Source organism: Xenopus laevis, chromosome 7L, assembly GCF_017654675.1.
Source record: "Xenopus laevis strain J_2021 chromosome 7L, Xenopus_laevis_v10.1, whole genome shotgun sequence".
NCBI lineage: Eukaryota > Metazoa > Chordata > Amphibia > Anura > Pipidae > Xenopus > Xenopus laevis.
The window spans coordinates 89,976,538-89,999,330 of record NC_054383.1 but is presented as its reverse complement, the minus strand read 5'-3'; the positions used below and the strand labels follow the sequence as shown (position 1 = coordinate 89,999,330).

The 22,793-nt window shown below is 38.5% G+C and overlaps 2 protein-coding genes across 4 annotated transcripts in view; one reads left to right on the top strand and one right to left on the bottom strand.

Annotated features, from left to right (window-relative positions):
* The window catches only part of LOC108696519 (probable pleckstrin homology domain-containing family N member 1), a 43,399-nt gene extending 39,457 nt beyond the window's left edge, over positions 1-3,942 (top strand). For 2 of the 3 annotated variants that reach the window (XM_041569318.1, XM_041569319.1), the window contains one exon: positions 1,566-3,942. In XM_041569318.1, the coding sequence (XP_041425252.1) occupies positions 1,566-1,621 (56 nt within the window). In that variant the 3' untranslated portion in view covers positions 1,622-3,942. Of the gene's footprint in view, positions 1-603; positions 681-1,565 lie in introns of all 3 variants that reach the window. The other variant, XM_018225959.2, reaches the window with a different exon arrangement.
* A 1,633-nt stretch (positions 3,943-5,575) lies between these two features.
* Positions 5,576-21,810, bottom strand: LOC108696518. The gene is made up of 6 exons (XM_018225958.2): positions 21,470-21,810; positions 16,112-16,252; positions 13,337-13,388; positions 10,554-10,615; positions 8,292-8,411; positions 5,576-6,776 (listed from the first exon to the last, which is right to left on the bottom strand). The coding sequence occupies exons 1-6, from the start codon at positions 21,615-21,617 to the stop codon at positions 6,649-6,651; spliced, it is 651 nt and encodes a 216-aa protein (XP_018081447.1). The 5' UTR covers positions 21,618-21,810; the 3' UTR covers positions 5,576-6,648.
* Between the last annotated feature and the right edge of the window lie 983 nt (positions 21,811-22,793).

The window sequence follows — 22,793 nt, the reverse complement described above, 5'->3', positions numbered from 1 at the left end:
CATATGTAAATCAGTCTGCTGGATGTTTGTCCCTTCTGCATGCATAATTACCATTTACAAGTTATTCTCATGGAAAAAATGGTACAGTTGTAACAGCTTAAACAGTTATAACTTGCTCAGTTCTTTCCTTGATTTCACATCTCTCTATTTCTCCAACCCAACCTGGATTTCCCCCGCCTTGACTCATTGGGCCAAATTCAATTCAGTGAGATAAAATTATCTCAGATTTATCACTTGAAAACTTATGGACGAGATTCAATTCAAGGAGAAAAAACTTTTCTCCAAATTCAGTTCCAGTTTTTTCCCATAGACTTTAATAGAGCTTTCATGCGATGAACCATGGGGTTTTTCTGAATTGAATGGCATGTCAAATTGAATCCCGTACATGACTTTACACGTGATAAACCTTTTTCTCACTGAATTGAATCTGGCCCATTGTTTCTCATTCAATCCCAGCTACAATTTGCAGTAGCTTTTATAAATGAGCCTTATTGTGTGCATTCTATTATGTTTATAACTATAGAATGAATACCCCTAAGCTAGACTCTGAATGGAAATATAAGCCTTCGTCTTTTTCCATCATTTTAACATTATATCCTTTAGGTCACATGATGGAACCAATTTTAGTGTGTTGCTCTACCATTGGAGACTATAATTATCTGGTTTTCTATCTGCAAAAGGTACGTTTTGCACATTATTTAATAGCATATGCATGTTTTTCTTGGGTCCTCAATAAATAAAAGCACCAAACATTGTGACAGTAATGTACTTACTTACTTTACAAACACTGTTAATATACAGATAGTATAGGGAGTTTACACAAGTGATGTATAGTATGTTTGTTTTTTATGTCATCATTTATACCATCATCATGTAACATGCAGGTCAAAATTATATCCCAGGAAATGTATATTTATAATTTGATTATATAATTGAGAGTTGTGGTTCAGCCCTCTGGTTTTATGTAATAATGGGAGGAGTTATCTTTCCTTTCAATATATCTTTGCATCATGATGCTAAACTGCCTATGACCAAACCCCAGACGATATGAAACACACAAATCATGGGTCATGATATCATCCAGGGTCAGACTGGGCCAGCAGGACACATTGAAAAACCCGGTGGGCCCCGGCCCTCATGGGCACCCGCCGGCCCAGACCCGCTCACTGAAAAAAAAATTAGAATCGGTCATATCTAGCCTTATCCTTTATGGAGATTGTACTGCCATATAGCATAAATGTTTTTAATAGTCACTAAAGAACTTACATGGACATGCATTGCATTAGAGACAACAAATGTTAAAATTCATTTGCACGAGAGTATGCTAGAGCTTCTTAATAGTTTTCTACTCTGCAGTGGGAATAAGGGGGAGCAGTTGTAAGCACAAAAAAACCCCACATTTCTAAGCCAATAAAAAATGACTGTTTTGCTGGTGATATCTCTGTTTTGGAAATTAAAGAACAACCTTGTTGTCTCAGGCTGCTGTTTGATCAAATGTCAATTTAGAATAAAGAATTGCCAGGGTTTACACTGATCTGATCAAATTATCATTTGTTTCATTTCAGCCAGAGGAATCAGACTGTGCCATCAGTCCTCCACCTGTGCCCACTGTACCTGCTAAATACAGGAGAAGATAAAAATAGACATTTATTGAGAGAGAATGAAGAAGCAAATGAACTTTATGTTAAGCCTGAAATGGCATGAACATAGTCTACAGAAGAACAACAATACAAGCTGGACATTTGTGACTCGTATTGAGTGTGCCATTTAGCATAACGCTACATGACTTGTTTGTACCATTGTAAAGGAAATGTAGGAAGGGCAAGACTGAGAGATGGTCAGGACAGGAAACAGAATGTAGGACAGAGAACAGTACACTGGAAAGAAAACTATGTGTAAAAGACAAAACTGTACGTTGAGGCATAACACTGCCCACTGAACTTAACAAAAAGGGAAATACGTTTCTGACTATACGTTGATCAGATACTGCCACTAGAGATAACTACTGTCAAAAGTTAATGTTTTTACCCAACATAGGCTAAAACTCTGATAGTGATGAGTTTCTGATTGCATGGTGTGATAAAGGATAACATTTAATGGCAGTAACAGTAAATGAGGGGAATTAATAAAACTGGAGATATTTTGCTCTACAGTAATAACCCACAGCAAACAAGCTGCAATTTGCTTTTATATTTCATACTGTCTCCGAGCTTATTGCTGGTTGGTAGCTATGTGTTACATCTCCTGACTTAATTTACCACAGTTTAGCATGTTTGAGAATACAGCTTAATGTGCAAATACAAATAACACAATAGGGTTTATTTATGAATGCAAGTACAGTGTATGGAGTGCAATTTTTAGACACAATTCTCTATATGTTTTACCCAGAAGGCAGTGTCTGATGCATTAAAATGTGCGCAGTTGCCCTTTGAATCTGAGTAGTAGAATAGCAAATAAGCTTTGTAGACCCACCAGGATAAAAGAAATAGCTTTAATACTCAAGAACTCTACGTGCTGGCTTCTGGATGCCTTTAACAGAAAATGCAGTGCACTATATATGTTTCTTCTAAATAACCAACCAATGCAAGGTGAAGCTTTCTGACCTAGTGGCCTAAGCTAATGGTTTCCCTACCCTACCCTATAACGGCATAGAAATCTGATGAGATGAAACGACATAGCTAAGATTGTTGATGTAGTTTGGTGTGTGTATATATCTACCCTAAAGACATTTTATTTGCTGATACCTTATTATATACATTCACTTTGGCTTTGATCCATTATGACCAAAAGCCTTGTGTGTCATTGCTCTAATGCAATGCACTAAATGTTGGAAACTGTCTATTCATGACTGTTCTGCATGCAGTTAATAGTGCTCTTGTGCATTTGAAGACATAAATATTCATACTGGGGTTACTTTATCATAGTCTGTGCAATTCTTGCCCACATACAGATGTCATCATAGTATTGATTAGTGATGGGCGAATTTATTTGCCAGGCGCGAATTTGCCCATGTCGCAAAGTTTTTTTGATGCCGGCGACGGTTCCAAACACAGTTTCGCAATTTTTCCGTGAATTTCACGGGAAATTCAAGAAATTTGTGGCGAAGCGACAATCACTAGTAATGATCTCAATATGGTTTGTATGGTTTACTAGCAATTTACAAACACCTGGGCTACCCCAAATAGGAGGACTCAAAGCAGTCGTTCTCAAGCAGTTTGAAGGCCATTTAAGGTGAGCATAAGAGCTGAAGCCTATTAATTTTCCTGAATACCCCTGCAACTATATTAGAATTCCTGCCAGCTATTGTTAACATTGTTATAAGCTAAAGGGAGGCCAGCCAACTGTGAGGCTGAACCCAACAAGTCTAAAGACTGTCTCCTGTGTAGTAAAAACAAAGTTTTCTTTTTAATTGGCTGCTATATTGTAGTGTCCAACTCCCATTTTTCCCTTAAGCACGGAGAGCAGGTGGGTTTTAAAGTTCAGCACTCACTAGCAGATGGCTGATTAGACATGATATAAAAATGTTTATATTTATTGCTAAAGGGACAGGCAACCTGCTACAGTTTTTTAAAAAAATATATCAATATTAGAAAATGTCATTTCATTTTTGTCTAGAGATTTAGTGTTTCGGAGCTGTATAAATTATTGTCACAAAATACTGTGCATTTGTGATGTATTTTCTCAGGGGATGGTGGACTAAAAATGACAATATACATAATATAGTATATTTTTTATATTTCATTGATTTAATTTATAAAAAAAAACGTCTTTGGCGTTCTCTGAAATTGATATAAAATACAATACAAATGCAATGTTCTGTGGTGTACACTCCAAATGTATTTTAATCATGAGTGTGTGTGTCTTCAAAACAGAACTCTTCTTTAAACCATGTTATAGCCATAATATTTGTATAGCCTGTATGTAATAAATGATTATAATGTATTGCTGTAGGGACATGTCTTCTTAATCAGATGAAGCAGAAATGGATGAGGACAAAGTGTTCTGTGTCTGGTCCTTATTTAGAGTTATATATAGTGAATAGTTAAAAAAGGCTATAAAGCATAATTCATGACAGTAGGAATTTCCTTAACTCTCTGCTTTTTCAATGTCTATTATAGTTGTTTGGATCCAGATGTAATTGTTATACTGATCTAGGAAACAACTGGCATCTAATTAGGGGATAACTATTCAATCCTTATCTCTAATGCTGATATTCAAGTATGCATGTATAGTGCATTGTGGTCAGATGGAGAAATTGTGCTGGAAGCTGATATAGAAGTGTGTTTAGAAGGAAAGATAAGATACTGACAGACTGGTGGAGTAAGGTGCTCAGACACTGAAGGGAATGACTATCTATCTATCTATCTATCTATCTATCTATCTATCTATCTATCTATCTATCTATCTCTCTAATAGATCCATCTATGTATCACCTATCTCTATATCTATCTATCTATCTATCTATCTATCTATCTATCTATCTATCTATCTATCTATCATCTTTCTCTCTATGCATACATAACAGAATCACCTACAGCATTCCTTAAATGTGTCTACATCTAAATATTCATCACAATATAGAAAACAGAGCACAGAATAAATGGTAACATTCACTTATGGTATAATATTATTTTATTTACATGTGCAACACAGACTTATGGTGTAATGTTATCTTATTTATACAGTCTGCATCACTCTACTTAGATTATACATCACCAGTGGCATAACTACAGAGGAAGCAGACCCTGAAGTTGCAGGTGGTCCCAGGGAAAAGGTGGGCCCTGGACTGTGGGATTTGCTTCCGCTATAGGCAACAAGAACCCCCTCCTTCCCCAGCTGTTCTCTTACCTGCATCGGAAATGCAAAGCGCATTGGCACAGGGCATATAGTGGGTGGTGTCTGGGCAGGGGAGTGGGTGGAGTCTGGGTAGAGAGTGGGTGGAGTCTGTGCATGAAGTTGGAGTGTGAGGATGGGGATTGAAGTGCGCTGGGCCACTCTGAAGATTTTTTTGCAGGGAGGCCCGGTGCACACTAGTTACGCCTCTGTACATCACTCCTTGACATAGTGGAGCTTACAATCTGTCACAGTCTGTCACTATCAAACACAAACTCACAATAGTTTAAAGAACAACCTTCTGGTATGTTTGTGTAGGAAGAAACCTGGAGTACTTGGAGGCAGGGATGGGCGAATTTAACCCATTTCATTTTGCCAAAAATTTGCCGCCGGCGAAATTTCGCTGACGCCCATTAAAGTCTAATTTATGGTTTGTTTGTTTTTTTTACGCACGCCACCATACAAGTCTATGGCCGTTATTTCTGCGGTGAAACAAAGCAAAACAATTCGCCCAACCCTACTTGGAGGAAACTGATTCTAGAAACCCGGTGATGCAAGGTAGTAATGCTAATCACTGCACTACTGTACTGCCTTAAAGTTATATTATACAAAAAGCTCTATATGACAATGTTTCATAACATAAGCTCACCTTACTCAAATCAGAGGTAGAGAAATATAAGCCAATATTTAGCTTCAGAAACTTTATAGGTTTATACAAGAAATACAATACATAGCCAAAGAGGAAGTAGCAAAGAGGATATGATATAATTCATGTTTTAAGCATCATGCAACTCATACAGCATAGCACATATGAAAACTTTTTACAGACAGCATAACCCATTATGGGTCAAAGTACCAATACCCATGGTACTAACCACACCATATGTCTTCTCACTAATTCTAAGTAAACCACTAGTCCTCAGACTGATTCACATCTGTAAAGAGAGGTACCCATCCCCATTACACACCTCCGGATCTTCTTAAATTTGGTAATGCAAAATGCAATAATAATTAACCCTGCTACTTTGCAAGAGTTCAGTTCTACAAAGGTCTAGCCCTCTGTACCCCTAGCTTTGTTACCCTCATCTGATGAACCTGACAACTAATTACCTATTTGTGTTTAAGCAGGAATATAATATCTTATGTCTTGTATAAACCATATTTATATAAACATATATTCTGTGTTTTGATTTATCAAAAAAATTTGCCCAATAGATTAGAAATGATTACAAATGTCCTAGATGGTCTATAAGAAAGTACAATACAGACCCAAGTGCCTTTATTTGGTTTTATAAACCCATTATTTGGTAAACCATTTGCATTTGAATATCTCTGTGGTTACACTTCTTTCTAAGACTTGTAGTTTCTCTTTCTGCCTTTTTTTGTAGTTGTTTTTAAAACAAATTAGAATTTTCTTGTAAAACATTTAAAGAAGTATTAAAATAGCACTGCCTTTTCTCCCATGTTTCCCACAAGCCTTTCCGCATGGAGTTTTGCAGCACATGACTTTGCTCTAATATTGAAATGCAGCCAATTGCAGGTCTTCAGATGGTATTTTGCATGCAGCTTTCATTGCAGGTTCCGGAACAGTTTGATGTATTTTTCATTGTATTTCTGGCTCCCAGCAAAGCAGAAATACTTGATTTTTTTGCCAGGGCATATAAAAATGTTCAAGAGATTCTGCAATCCTAAAATATACATCTAGCATTTATATCAGTTAAACAAAAACCCTTATTGGTGAAATACATCGTTTTCTTTCTTTAGTTTCTTGTTTTAATACTCCAAATACTAGGAGATGTGTTTAGCATTCAAAGTTTAAAAGTGAATGGAGTCTTTATCCAGTGTCTTTTCCCCATGTTCCTCCTCTGGATACTGACAGCTTAAAGTATCAATATCTTCCTTTGGATTCGTTATCACACTTAACTGAGGGATCTTATGAAGATCTGTATAAGAGAAATAAAACAATATTTGGAACAGACCAGGGTACAGGCTACCCATATTTTTAAGGAAGCCTAAACCTCGACCAATGAAGGTCTCTATAAAAATATATTGCATATATCGAAATAAATAATTTTTATAATATATACTTTTCTAGTAATATCTACCATTGGGTAATCCTAAACAGGGTTAAACAGGGCCTGTGGGAAAAAGCCTGTTGGGCCCCAGCTCTTGTGGGCCCCGCCAGCCTAGACCCACTCCGTGAATCATCTTTGTGCCACAACTACCCTACTTTGGGATGGCGCAGGGGTACGGAGGGGGGCTCCAGAGACAGCTGCACCAGTGGGTCCAGGGCGCCCCAGTCTAACCCTGATTCTAAATAGAAAATTGCCATTTTAAGAACTAAGGCCCTTTCCCTGGGACTATATGATTCACAATGCACACAAACAACCAAGGGCACACATACATGTTAGGTCACAGGAGCCAATCAATGGACAACGTTCCGTCTTTTACTCTCACACTTCTTCCTGTTACAGTTTGAGCTGCATTATTTCTGGTCAGATGATCTGGCAGCACATAGGCCATCAAAAAATGGTGTCTCAAGGTAAAATATGTAAAAAGGCAATATTTTATGATATCTACTGTATATCCCAGTTTGGTAAGATTCTTTAATAGGTTAATAGGTCACTTAACATGATACAGGTATGTGAACACATAATTTTGTAATGTGTTGTCTTTTAAATTGTGTAAGATATAACTTGATAAATGTGTACAACAAAACAGAAAAAAATCTGAAAGAAAAAAATGCAGATTTGCCTAAAATAAATGGAGGTCCATTTCCAAGATGTGGCCAGATGATGAAGGCAGGATACCGAGGACTGTGGTCATATACTGTAGTTACCTTCCCTATCTGATCGAAAAGCTAAACTGCCCTAAAAGATCACAAATCGAAAGCACCTTAGAGTAAGAAAAGGAAGGATTGAAGAGATTAATGAATAAGTAAAGCGGCTAAAATGTTGGTTCGACCAGACTTCAAGAAATGTTAAAAACCAATTGGTATATGAAAAATTTGTTTAAAAAGGGATAATTTAGCCAATGTGCATTTCACAATAGCTTTCTCAAGGCAATGATTTCTTTCAACAGGACGCGCAGTATTTATCCCTTCCGGGTGTGACGTTTATTTAAAAATAAAAAGCTTGCCGGGTTTTAAGTGGTGAGTTTCTTGTTTTTGGAAAACAAAAAAAAAAGCTGATTAAAAAAACATTCAAAAGCAGCCCAAAACAACAGATTACAGAAAACACAAGTTCTTAGACACACATGCAGCATGTCTGGACAGGCAAAGGTCATAAGTTTGCACCTAAATTTAACTGGTTTAATTATAAGTAATACAGGTAGGAGTAAGTAAGGACTGAAGTGAATCATTTCTGTCTTGCGGCCACTAGGGCCTTGAATCACAAAGAAAGTCTCTGGTACTCTGGGATCACACAATGCCAGTCTGACCTTGTTTATTAATAACAAACCTGTATGTTTCATTGGTGGTCTTGGTTTGGTTCTCCATATGAATATATGAAAGATAACAGACAATAAAACCAGGATGGCGATCACTAATACGAGGTAGAGAGTGATTTCATGAACTTTGTCTATAGAAAAAACAGAAATAGTACAGTATTCCCTTTATAATATTTTAGATACACGTTTTTAATGATGAATACAGGTATAAGATCCCTTATCAGGAAACCCATTATCCATAAAACTTATGGAAGGTCAAGAGTTAAACAAAGTTTTAATAATACAACTTGCCATTGTTTCCTGTCAGATGATCAGTAAGTGAGCACATGGGGGCTGAAGGGGAAAGATGTAAACTGACAATATTTACGGATATTTGTATTCTAATTTGAATAGATTCTTAAGTCACTTAACTGATATCAATTCATTGTAAGTATTCATTGTGAACAAATAATTTCCCTTTCAGCCCTGTAAAGGCAGATCTATTTTCTAAGTCCTACAAACTTGCTGCACGCCACTTGGCGTTATGCCACTCTCTTCTTCTATCTGCACGCAGTACAACGTTTGTTGTACTGTAGTTCCTACAGATGATGTCAAATTAGCAGCACTGCAAACATTTTAATATGTATGGACTTTTTCCTGGTCACTTATTGAAATTTGTTTAATTAAATTAGGCAAAACAAATTATTTAGGCCACTTTATATATGCGGTCCAGCTTTTTGAAGTTTTATATGGTGGAAGGTGACCACATGTAAGGGGGTGTGAAGTGTTGTAATCTTTTTGTGTGACAAAATGTGCATGAATGTAAAATGTATATATGTTTAAGTGTGTTGGATGTAATTTCTGGGAATCACCATTAGATGGCAGCAGAGTTTTTTAAGTTAGGTGTAGTTTTTACCCCGGCCACCAGAGGCCACTGTGGGACAGAGAAAGGTATAAAAGGAGGTGCACCGCCCAAGTGAAGGCACTTGATAGGAGGGCGTGGCTAGAATAACACTTCCTGACAGGGTAAGTGAAACCCAATGTCTTAGTTTAGGAGAATTTAGAACAGGAAAGATTTAAAGTGTGCGAGCACTAGATGCACAAGGCAATGAGAGTATTTAGTAAGGGCAGTTGTGGCCCCATCAAGGAGAAAGTGGAGTTAGTTTCCCACCGGCACTCCGTAAGTGTGGGAACCAGGGGAAGTTTAGGACTAGGTAGGAAGAGCACCAAGGCTTCAGGCCAGGATTTGGATGAAAAGGCCTAACCTGGAAGACTGGAGGGGTATCACCCTGAAGGTATTGGACCACTATTGAAGAGTTGAGGGATACGGGTGGAGAATATACCGGACTACTAGGCGGTTAGATGGGATCCAAAATCTTTAAGGAATGGAAAAAGGTGTGCTAACCAACAGAAACTGGTTCCATGGAAAATGTTGATTTGTTTAATGTGTGCCTGAATAAAAAGCCTCTGGTGTGTACAGTGAATAAAATCTGCTGGTTAAATTTATCATTGTGTTCCATGTGGTGAGTAAAAGTTGGGAACCCAGGATACTTTGCCTTTAAATCTGGAAGCCCCTCCTACACACAGGGACTTGTACTAATGTAATCTATTTGAGAAGGGCTGACTTTGTATAGTATTCAACTGTTTTTTAAATACAGTTTGTAGTGCTCCCTTGACAGAATTCTGCTTCAGTACTAGCCAAAGAGTCTCAGGTTAGGCAACATAACTACTCTTTGTATTTTGTTCTACTGTAAAACACCCTGGTTCAATCTGGCTACACTATGGCCAGATCGGTCTTGGCAAATTCAGGAATGTTGGTAGATATACCTTATTTGCACCCAATAGAAATCGCTCAACATGTAAAAATCATGTATATTTATGAAACTGTATAAAAATGACTGACAATCTACATTGGAGTATTTTCAGTCAACAATTACATGCCGACTACTACGTTTGGTACTTCTTGCCAATAGGAAGTTAAATTAATGGACCCCTAGTAATTTAACTACTGGTACCCATTATACTATAAGCCTTTTACAAGGCATTAACGTTTTCATGAATTAAGTTATTTGTTCTGTGACTTTGTTTTAAGTTATAGTAATTTACATTATTTCGCAGGACATGCAAGATTTATACCAGATAGATCATTTTAGGGTTGTGCAGAAAAGAATGCTGTGTTCAATGCAAAAAGGTGTTTGGCCTGCATTGATCAGTAAAGCCATGCAAGAAATCTCAGTAAAAAATAAATGGAAAAATAAAGGCAAAAAACTGGTTATGTAAGCAATTTTTTTTACCTTTTGTTTCTGAATTCTTTGTTGTCCTCTCAGGGGTATATTCAGTGGGTACAACAGTTACTCTGCAGATAAGAGAAAGTTATCAGTATTTGTTGAATTAGGGAAATGTATATCTTGTCACATCAGTTTCTCTAACATTTTACCATCGAGAGAGACGGTATTGTGAATGTATTTAGTAAAACAATATGAAGACACGTGTGGGCCAATTCATCAAAGGTTGGATTTTAGTGGTTTAAGAGGTCTTTGAAACCACCACTAAACTCACAAACTTTAAGGGGGTTATTTACTAAACCTTGATTTTTTCTGGTAAAGGTTTTTTGGCCAAAAACTTAATTTTTTGGTGGAAAAAACCCTCAAATTTTTAGAGAAAATCCACCATCTCAAACCTGACAAGGTCATGCAGAAATCAGTGGGAGATGTCCCTTGTACAATTTGAAGATATTGTGATCTGCACTGGGTTTTGTCTGAAAAATTCAGGGTTTTTGGGATGATAACCCAAAAGAATAGAGCAATTCAGGCATCGAATCTAAAAAATGTGTACGGTTCAAGTTCTTGCTCAATTTTATGAAGTCCATTACTCACCTGACTTTTTCAAGTTATTTTATTAATAAATTAGATAAAATCGCGGATGGGAGTTTGGTCGAACTTGGTTTAAAAAAAAGATGAGATAAATTTAGTAAATAACTCCCATAAACTACAAATGTCATGACATTTACTAAAAAGCCAAATAAAAAAGTTTGAAGAGAAAATTACGCTGGTCGGCCCCTTAGTCAGTTCAGATTGGAGATCATTGATGCAAGTCCTGTGTCTCAGGTAAGATGATACAAAAGCTTTTAAGGGCAGTAACAGCTAAAGAAAAGCAAACTGCTCAATGTTTTTTTAAATAAAGCATCCATTTTATGATTCACAAAAACAAAAAAAACAACAAATATATCAATATTATCACAATAACACCCCTGTTATTTTAGCTTGTTTAAACTATGTTTTGTTTAAAAAAAAAAGGAATATAATTTAGTTCAGAAAACAGCAGTTTCTTTGTAGCACTCGCTCTTTATTTTTGATCACTTCTAGTGTCACCCCAATGCTTCTAAAAATCAAATATTTGCAAAATCATTTAGAAGCAAAGTAGCAAATGACATATGGATTTTTTTTTGGATGACTTTCACATCCTGTATTAAAGTATACATACTGTAATGCTAATTCAGTCTAGGCAGACCAAAAGGGGTTAATTTCCATCTAGTGCTTAGAGCATGGGTTACATATGACTCAAACACTTCAGGCTAGGGCCTTCGCTTAGTGGAAGATTTCAGGTGTGGTGTAGTATAACTGCAACTACCACAGGCTAATGTGCAATAAAAGAGGAAAAGAATGGACGCCAGGAGGTTCTTGTGGTGAAACAAAGGAGTAACAATTTATTTGTTCAAGACAAATATCCCACAGGTTTACTTACAGTCATGTGAGGTATAGGCAGATATAACATCATAGACTAGGACAGGTGGGTGAGACAGCTGAGGAATGTGACTCCCATAAGGATGTAGTCAAGTAGTAAAGGAATTCCTTCAGGCAGATGTACCTTGAAAGTGGTCCGGATCCTATCCAGTGGAGTGGTCAGGGAGAATGAGTCTAAGTCCCTTCACTAAAGGAGCATTGGGAAGCTACAGATCGTTGATGGAGCACAAAGCTGCTCTTATTATCTGTACTCTCTATCTCACTCTCCTAGAGAGTCTATAACGGTTCTAATCTTGTCTCTAGCTAACCTCGTTCACAGGGTTCCCTGCTCCCCGACTCAGACACTAGAGGTACTGGTCCCTTTAGGGCAATGGCTTTACTGGGCCTTGGTGTACTCAGGCTCAATGGGCACATCCAGCTGATCAGGACACCAGGAGCCAAAGAGGAAGATCCACCTCTTTCCATGCACTTTATTAGAGTGTGGTAGGAAGTGGTCATTTCACCTCTTCGCCAATAACTGGATATGTAAAAGTAAACTAGATACATAGACTAGGGAAAAGGGGAAGGGTAGGGAATTGAAGCCACAGGGGCATTTTATCCCAATGGGTCCCTAAATATATTTAGGGACCCATAGGGTTAAAATACCCCTGTGGCTCACCTACCCTTTGCAATTTCAAATTGTGTTTTCTTTTGATCTGGAGCTGTGCATGTTGTGAGGATTCACTGAAATAGCAGAAATACCTTTTTATAGGAAGAGAGTGTAACGTTGAGCCGTGTGTTTTATTCACAGCAGGGTCACTTTTTATAACTTCATACAGCATATGGAAACAAACAAATTAAAGTTTATTTTATGGAAACCACAACAGACTGGTCAACTGATTTATCTCTATTGGTGTTTAGTGATGGGCAAATCTATCAAAAAATCATTTTGATGCGAGCGTACATTTTTATACCCGCGACTATTTGGTCCAAATGCTTGAAGTCAATGGATGTCCGAATAATTTTGACGTGCAACAATTTTTATGCACGTGCCAAATTTTTTTCGCCAATTGTCGCCGCAGTTTTGCGAATTAATTCACTTACGGCAAAATGTTGAAATTCACTGCAAATAAGTGTCTGTCGAATTTATTCACCCATCACTATTGATGTTTTCGCCTCATCTGTCCAAGTGTCCCCTATTTTCTGGAAGAAAGCTCTCTCCCAGCACCACCCCTTTTTCAAAGATGATGACTCATTATTTTGAACACCTGAATTTAATTTGGAAAGCAGAAAAAAATTGAGAAATATGAATATAGGCAGGTTGAATGAAATTGTAGGGTTTGGCAAGCACTTACATTGTTGGCACTGTGCTTTTTTTTTCACAAATGTATGTATAGATTGTATCACCTGCAAGAAAAATAAATAATTAGTAGGGGCTCAGGTTCTGTAACTGAACATTTAGTTTAATACAAGAGTCCTCTGCACTCAACCCATTATCAATATATTTAAGACAGAGGCATTTTATGCATACTGCTACTGAAAAATGCCTTACCCTTTAAACAAAACAGGGATTGTTTGTCCAAAGGGACTACATTTTACCTGCAACTTACTTGTTGCTTTCAAAGTAAAACTCCCAAACTTGGCTGCCCTTTTATTAGGGATCACCTGACTATAGCTGGGAAGGGTGGGAGCTACAACATGGAGCTGGTCACTGCTCCTGTATAACTATAACAAACAACATTTAGTTTGTTTCATTTGTAACAATATAATACAACTATATACAACCCCCTTTTTGCTGAAAAATGTGATTGTGGGGCAAGATTATTAAATGTATGCATACAAATTACATGCTTCTAGGCACTTCTATGTGTGCCACACAAAGCAATAATGTTTGAAACTGAGGGGAAATAGCTTGACTATTGTGGCGAAAAAGGTGCAGGGTCTGTGAAACAACCACAAACAGCTTTTCCCCTCCAATACCATAAAAGACAATTAACCACCAATTAACCACCAAGTTGGGATTGGTTGGACCATAGCTTCATTGGAACACTGATAGCAGATATAACCCTATTTTGGTTACTGTCTCTTTAAATAGCAATTAACCCATGGCAATCCAGAGCCCTGAGTTCCTTTTGCGTATGAAAAGTACTGGGAACTGGTATTTACAGTGCAGTTCCTCCACCTAGGGAACACTGAGGAGCACACCTCATGGGATTTCCACTAATAAAATAAAACACACACAGTACAATGAAACAAATATAAACTTTATGTAAAGTGTATTTAGAAACTGCAAATCACACAATATCACGTTACTCTGGGGAACCTGTGTGGACTATCAACCCCTGGCACAATCTCTCAATGCCACAGTCCCACACTCCTGGGTGGATAAATGTAGAATAAATCCAGTCGGTTCAATGTCCCTTCCCCAAGAGCTCTTATGTTGCCAGGTAGTGCTACATGCCCCAAGTTACCTTTCCCTTTGAAACTAGTAGCTGCTCCCACGTGGCAAGTACACAAGCAAGACCTGTCCTCACCCTGAGGAAACACAAAGTAGCACTGTCACTGTCTGGATCTCTCTGACTGCTGCAGCAGGGATCTCTTTATAAGCTCTGTGGGAAACCCTGTATACTTGGTTCTCCCAAGGATAAACTTTTAATCAGATGTTTCCACTAAGGGGGTTATTTATTAAACCATGTTTTATTGTGGTCTGGGTTTTTTGGTAGTGATTGCGAATTTATTCGCCAGGCGCGAATTCGCGGTGAATTTGCGTGATTTGCCACCAGCGAATAAATTCGCAAAACGCCCGCGAAAATTCGCAGGCAAAAATTCGCCGGCTTCAATTTTTTTTTTGAAAAAACGGACGCTGGTGTCAAAAGCGGGCGCCGGCGTCAAAAACGAGACGCTGGCGCCGTTTCGTGATTTTTCGCTGTTTCGCTAATTTCGCGCGTAATTCGCGAATTTTTCGGCAAAACGAAACGGCGCAAATTCTCCCATCACTATTTTTTGGGCCAAAAACTCATGGTGCAAAAACTCTGCAAAAAAGTTGTATGGGAACCTCATTATTACTGATGATGCCCCTGACCCCACATAGTACAGAAATATGGACACAGGGGTTTTGTTTTCTTTAGATGCTACTAAAATAGCATTTAAAGGAAATCTAAACCATAGAACTTAATATGGCTATAATGCCATATTTTACATACCGATCATATTGAACCAGCTTATAGGTTCAGCATCTTTATAGCTTTAATAATTTAAGCCTTTAAAGTTTTCACAGGGGTTTCCCATCTTGTATTTTGTTAGGAGTGTCTGCTCAGTGTTCTTTGAGTGGATGTTGAAAAGCTAAGCTTAGAGGTTGTCACAAATCATCAAGCAGAAAATTAGATTTTACTGTCATATATGCATATATATACACTAAATGGTTCTGATTGCCTTGGGCTAATAGAGAAGCCCAAACCATATTGAATAACATTTCTGCTCTACTTCTTTAGTTAAGCTTTAGTCCTCCTTTAAACATTAAAAAACTCAATAGGATTGTTTTGTTACCAACACTGATATATGTTAGCGCAGTTGGCATAAAGTAGAAGGTAGTGTTTTATTAAAAAGGGGAAAACTCGGAAAAAATAAGAATTGTTGGCTTAGACAGGCATTCCTGTATTTCAGAGCTTTCTGGATTATGGATTTCCTGAGAGTAGAAACTTTACAGTCAGTTTTCTACCTGAATATACTTAAATGTGCATTATCAGGCTGGCAGGAAGTTTGTCTATTTTTTCAATGACAATGAACACAGGCGATTTCTGTGTTTCTCCACCAGTGGAAAACATGGGCAGAGGAACTGCCTCATGTGACAGTTTACAGTGGAACTTCCCCTCCGCCTTTACCGTAACCACAAAGGGGATTAGATGGACATAAAATTGCTCTATGTACTGCTGCTTCCTGGAATTGTCTCTTATAACCTATTTTACATAGCCTCAATATGTTTCTAATGAATTTGTTCAGAGGTGATCCTGAATACAAGTGTTAAAAAAAGGATAACCATGCATTGGTTCAAACAACATCAGTATTTGTTTGAAAGCGTTTGCTTGAAAACTTTTTAACTCTGACCCAGATCAAAGATTATATCCTGTTACCTTTCCTATGTATGTCACCATCGCATTTAGACAGAGGTATACATGAATCACAATCCTCGCTATCACAAGCATAACCATTGTCACAGCGACACTCCTCAGGCCGACTCTGTTTACTTTTGCAAGGGTTGTTTTTCAGGGTACCTGAAAAATAATAATTGACATTGAGTTAGCAGGCTCATTGGCTCATGTTCCGGTGATGTAACCCACAGAAACCAATCATCATTTAAGGAATGTTATCCATGCACTTTCCAGGGCTACCTGACATACCTGTCATCCAATCCCTATGGGGTACAGTGGGCAAGCAAAGCCAGGTAACCAATTGTCACCAATTTGAGGGACACACACCCACAGTGAGACATTCTCACAACCAGTAGCTACTTAGCTGTAATAATCACTGGACATGGACAAGCCCCAAACAGCAAACATCCCCCCCCCCCAATGTGACTGAATTAGCAGAACCGCCAATCACCTTTCCCCAGCGAAACTGCATTGTTAACCCCAAAACTACTTTTTGGGTGAATAGGGGGGCTGCAGATTTGCTGGCTGTTGGACGGCCTGGAATACATTCACTTCCAGTATACATAGAGGAACCACCCATTTAACCTTGGAACCTAACCCACATTCCTGCTTCCTCTTAGCAGGTTTGGTTTTCTAAATTGTGTACCCATAGGCCAGATGTTCCTCATACCACTACACCTCCAGCCCCCTACCCTTCAAGTTTGCATGCAAGTGCATTCACAACTTTTCATTGGGTCCATAGCACTGATAAATGTACATGCAGCTAGATGGCAAGCCACCCCTAAAGTCCTGCCCTACGCCTGGGCCTTTGTGGCCTTCCCACAAATCTGGGCCTGCCTCCTAGTCCTGTCATCTGCCTCCTACATGTACGATCCTGCTGCCTGCCCAGAGGCCTTATTCTTTTTGAAGAATTGTGCATGCATCTGTAATGACAGAGCTGTGGGAACTGATTGTATTAGGTGCAATACAGAGACAGAACAAGCTGAATTAAAAAAAAAAAGCAGACATTACTTTAGCCACTTTCCAGCCTGTTTGTTTTATAACAGCCAAAGTTAGCATGCATATTAGAGGCGTTCAAAAGATCAACTGGTTCTGTAAAGCTTATAATGTATATTAGCACCAGTTTCACTAATTTGCATGAAAGTGGCCTTTGGGGTTCAGTTTGCCTCCAGGATGTCAAAAGATATATATTTATGCCTATAGCTAATTTTAGCAATTTTTTCTGATTGTTTAAATAAAGCTTAATCAAACTAGAATCCACAATTTGACCTTATTTATTATTAAAAAGCTAGATTAAATGGGTTCTGGTAAAAGCACTTTGAAATCGAGCGAAAACCCAAATCGTACAATTTTTGTTTTTTTTTCCCGAATCCCTCGATTTTTTTAAGTTTTTTTCCCGAAAAGCCCGAATTTTTCAGATTTTTGCCTAAAAAATACGAAAAGGTCAGGTTTTCTGACTTATTCCAGCGCAGACCACAGAAACTACAAAATAGGATAGGGACCTCTACCATTGACTTATATATATAACCTCGGCAGGTCTGATATGGTGGATTTTCGGATTTGGGCTTTTTGCTGCATCAGACTTTAATAATTCTCAAAAGTATTTAAAAAAAACACCGAAAAGTTATGCCCCAAAAAGCCTGAACGGAGTTTAGTAAATAACCCCCAGGTGTTATTCATGGAAATACTTCTATGTCCTAAGTTAGGGCAGGACTCAACGGACGATTCCGCAGGGATACGACTCTCTGCGCAAAGACGCAGGCGTCACGTCAGATGCAACGGAAATAAGGTAAGTAATGCGGAATCATCCGTGGAGTCCTGCCCTAACAGTCACATACAATGGATATCTGGCGATCAGTTACTGAAATGAAATTCAACAATCCAATATATGAAAGGAAAGCCCTGGAGCTATAAACGCAGGGGCTGCATGACAAGAGATCCGAATGACCAGCAGCCAAATTACACTGGTGTGGTGTTCATGCAAATTGCCTATAGATGTCACTGTGCTCATACTTATACTATGCATACTTCCTGGTAGCTTAAAAGTGAAAGCTTAATGTGGTGTAATGCCTGCATGACTCTGCTAATACAGCACTGTTATACTCTACTCATCCTCGGCTACCCAAAACATAACAACTGGTTTATATTTAGAGACTGGCAAAATCAGATGTAACTGTGAGTGGGTGAGAAGGAATGAGTTAAGGTAGGGAAATGTCAGGCTGGGGGCAGAGAAAGACCGGGATGTGACCGGGATGTGATGTCAGGTAAACGCAACCTGCCCACCCTCCCCTTTTTGCATATTTTGTGAAATGTCAGGAGTTTCTCTTTATGTTCTTATATTATCTATAAATAAGCAAATGTGGATGTCTTCCTGCATGTATTGTTATATTGTGGTTTCGGTATAGTATACAGTATAAACATGAGAGAGTTTGCATGTTATTATTCATTTTTAATGAATGTCAAATGTTTGATCCAGGAAATGTTTCGGATCACCATTGGAGTCAGGAACTAATTTTTTCCCTCTTGAGGCAAAATTGGCAGTGGCTTCAGGTTGGGTTTTTTGCCTTCCTCTGGATCAAAACAGTGGATATATGATAATGTATTTTAAGTTTTATTTGTCACAGCAATTGTAGAACCTTGCTAGAGTACTGCACAGGTAAATTTAGAAGAAGGAAAAAGGAGGTTCTCTCCCGTGACTGCACAGTGGGTCGATTGATACCAACGCTACTACTGCTTGTGCTAGATGACAGCCTGCTTGGATTTCCTATCATTAGTGCTGGAATTGGGGAGGAATGCACAGGGATGCCATCCCTTCACTTCTTTATTTTTGTAAATAACATCCCCTCAGTGAGGGTTGCAAGAGTTTTGAATCCCTGAACTGTCTTTTGCTCCTCTCTACTTCTGCATGCAAATACAATGCAGAGGTAAAATATAATATCGTTAAGTATATAGAGGATTAAAGGAGAGAAAAAGATTGCTGGGAGAGAAGTAGAAAAGATAGAGAAGTGTTAAACCGATGGAAAAAAAGATGGAGGCATCAGAGAGGGTAATAGAGAAAAGAAGAGAAGGGGAAACAAAAAAGAGAAAATGATGGTATTAAACAGCAGCAGATTAAGGAATAGTTTAAGGAATAGTGAGAGAAGGATATATATTAAATAATCTTGGGTAATATAGAATATGAAGGGGTTGGTATGACACACAATATGCAGAAAAAGTGCTGTGTTTGCAGTAGCTGAATTGGCAGCCAAGAAATGTCATATGCACAATTTTTATTTTGGGGTCCCTACAGGTCACATACGTAAATCTATGCATACTGCCCATCAACCTGTGCATTAGAAGAAAATACCAAAAAGGAAATAGCAAAATGGCTTTGCTTTAAAGTGGGTGAAACCAGAAAGTATTGGTGTGGGAGACTTTTTATAACAGTGGGTGTGGCTTATGGTTGTGGGAGGGGCTTGTTTTAGCACACTGCACTACGCTGACCACACAGAGTATTCCTCCACTTTTTTCATTCCAATTAAAGCACTTCCTATCATTGACACACTGCAGATTCCGGACCGATGGTAGGCAGAGCTGAACCAGACGCCCTAGGCAACCTGGCCGGTTGTGGTGCGGATGGGGTGTGCATGTGCGAAAACCGTTCTTGCGCGCATGAGTGAACTACCACTCTTGCACGCATGGGCAAACTAACGCTCTAGCGCATTCGCAAACTGATGCTCGTGCGCGTATGTTCAAACTGAAGCGCTTGCACGCATGCACGAACTGGCGCACGCATGCACTGAGGAACAAATACATGCCCAAAGTGAGTAGACAGTCGGAGAGAGGGGATCGGACATGGGGTAGGCGACAGAGAGGGTACATGCCTGGCGCCCCCTTAGCTTTTGCGCCCTAGGCATGTGCCTACTCTGTGTACCCCTAGTTCCGGCCCTGATGGTAGGAGATGCAGCTCCTGCTCGTAACAGAGTTTGGGGCCATCCTCTCTGTAGGTAGAAGCAGCCTAATAATGCTTATCCCAAGTGAGGAGCAACAGAGCAGAGTAGCAATCTCTTATGCTCTTATGGAATTCTGGCTCTGAATATTGCCTTGGGTGAGGCTGGCGAGGTCCTATTTGTTTGATGAAATGTGAATAAATGCTGAGGCCATTTTCACCATTTCTGACTCCTTGTTTCATCACGATATGTAACAATGGGGTTCAATGGGATAGCCGAAGGCAAAGGGTCAATTGAGGAGTCCCCTTGTCAAAGAAATTCTAGCAATAAAAGAATTCTCCTTAATGAAAAATGGACAGCTAATTTATAATTCAACAATGAAAAAAGGAATGTCTTTGATTGACAGGTAATGAGAGATCCTTAGACGCCATGAATTCCCATTCTCAGCACTCTTTTAAAGGAATACTGGAAAAGCATTAGTTAATAGTGCTGCTCCAGCAGACTTCTGCACTGAAATCCTTTTTTATAAAAGAGCAAACTCATTTTTTTACATTTAATTTTATATTTAATTTTGAAATCTGACATGGGGCTAGACATATTGTCAGTTTACCAGGTACCCCCAGTCATGTCACTCTGATAAACTTCAGTCACTCATTACTGCCGCACTGCAAAGCAGCCCACCAGCAGAACAATGTTAAGGTAACCAGATAACAGCTCCCTAACAAAAGATAACAGCTCCCTGGTAGATCTAAGAACAGCACTCAATAGTAAAAATCCATGTCCCACTGTGACTCCATCAGTTACATTGAGTAGGTGAAACAGCAGACTGTCAGAAAACAGTTCCATAGTGCAGCACTGGCTCTTTCTGAAATCACATGACCAGGCAAAATGACCTGAAACATGTCGTGTTTGCCACCACTTGAAACTAAAGTTTTTTTGCAGTAATTCTGCTGGAGTTCATTTTCCTTCTTCAATATCGGATAAAATGACCTGAGATTGCTGCCTGCACACCAATATAACAACTAAAAACAAAATGTTGGTTCAGGAATTAAATTTTACATGGTACAGTGAATTATTTAAGTGTAAAAAGTGTAATTTAGAAATAAAAAAAATCACGACAGAATGCCTTTAAGCAAAATCACTGGCCTGGGTATTTTTCTCAAGCTGCAAAGCATGTTATATTGAAAAATGAAACCAATTAAACATATACCCACAAATGTACTAAAAGGCACTAAGTTTGCCTCAGAGCAATAACCCCTAGCAACCAATACGTTTTTTTTAAACAAGTGACCAGTAAATTGCTATGGGTTATTGCACCTGGGCTAACTCAGTGCATTTTATTATATAACCCTAATAGCTGTATAAGAAACAAGAACAAGACAAATATAAATACAGGAATTTCTATACTCACTGCTATTGCATGGTGCACAACATGTTTCTTTGTTATATGCCACATATCCATTGCAAACGCTAGAATAAACTGCTCCAGATCTCTCCACCATCAGCCACCAAACTCCCACAAACAGGCAAATTCTGATGATGTGATTACTGAGTTGCATTCCTGTTTGATGAATTCCTGCTGTGATGTGCAAACTTGAAGATTTCTGTAATGCACTGCTTCTTTGTCACTTCTCTATGTGCCACTATATTTTAGCTGTAGTGATGTCCAACTACAACTGTGCTCTGAACAGTGGATCTTCCAATTTTGTATGTTAATGAGTCACTGTTTTTACTTTTTAGAGAAGAGGCGTGCTGCTTCGACCACATGCTTCCTCTCGTTACACCTCTATCGGACGGCTTGAAAATGTTATTTTAAGGCACAGTAGCTAAAAAAGATTTCACAAACCAGAGTTTTTGTTGCTTATTTCCTTGAAAGAATTTGAATTACTGTTAACATTTCATAGTTTTTTCTCGCCTTTCTTGATCTTTATTTGAGGAATGACTTAACGTGTGGCATAGACAGGTGGTGAGTACAGGGTTTCTCATCATCTTGTTTTCCCTTTCATTGTGAATAACACACAAGCTAGGGAGTTTCCAGACGATGCCCATGTGTTGACGACCTCCCACTTCTCTATGGAGCAGTGTATGGGGTACAAAATGAAGTGCAAATTGCATTAAGGTGAAGTATAAAGTGCAAAAAAACAGTCCACTTTGCACCAATTTTTTTATGCTTATCCCCATTATGTAAGTAATAACTTTTTTTAAATCTCTAACTATTCTTTCAGTATAATGCACACATGTTCCCACACATTCACATTTTCTTAAGAAACATTCTGCCTAAACGTGTAAGTATTGCTCACATACTGCTCAAGGCCATAGACTTGCTGCTTCTACATATTTACCTAGTAACTGAAGCCTAAAATGTTTAATTGAGCTCATTAGTTTCCCCCTTTCTTTCCTCACCCAATAACACTTTGTTGGTGTGGCACTGCTCTTCTCTAATTTTTCCTAATAAAGGGGTGGGTCACCTGAACTTATAGTATATTATAGAATGGCCAATTTTCACTTCCCCTTCATTTTTCCTTTTTGTAATTTTTGAATTATTTGCCTTCCTATTCTGACTCTTTTCAGGCTTCAAATGAAATCATTGCATGGTTGCTAGGGAAATTTGGACCCTAGCAACCAAATTGCTAAAATTAGAGAGCTGCTGAATAAAAAGATAAAAAAAAAACAGAAATGGTAAAAATGAAAACCAGTTTGCAAATTGTTTCAGAATATCACTCCCTACATCATAC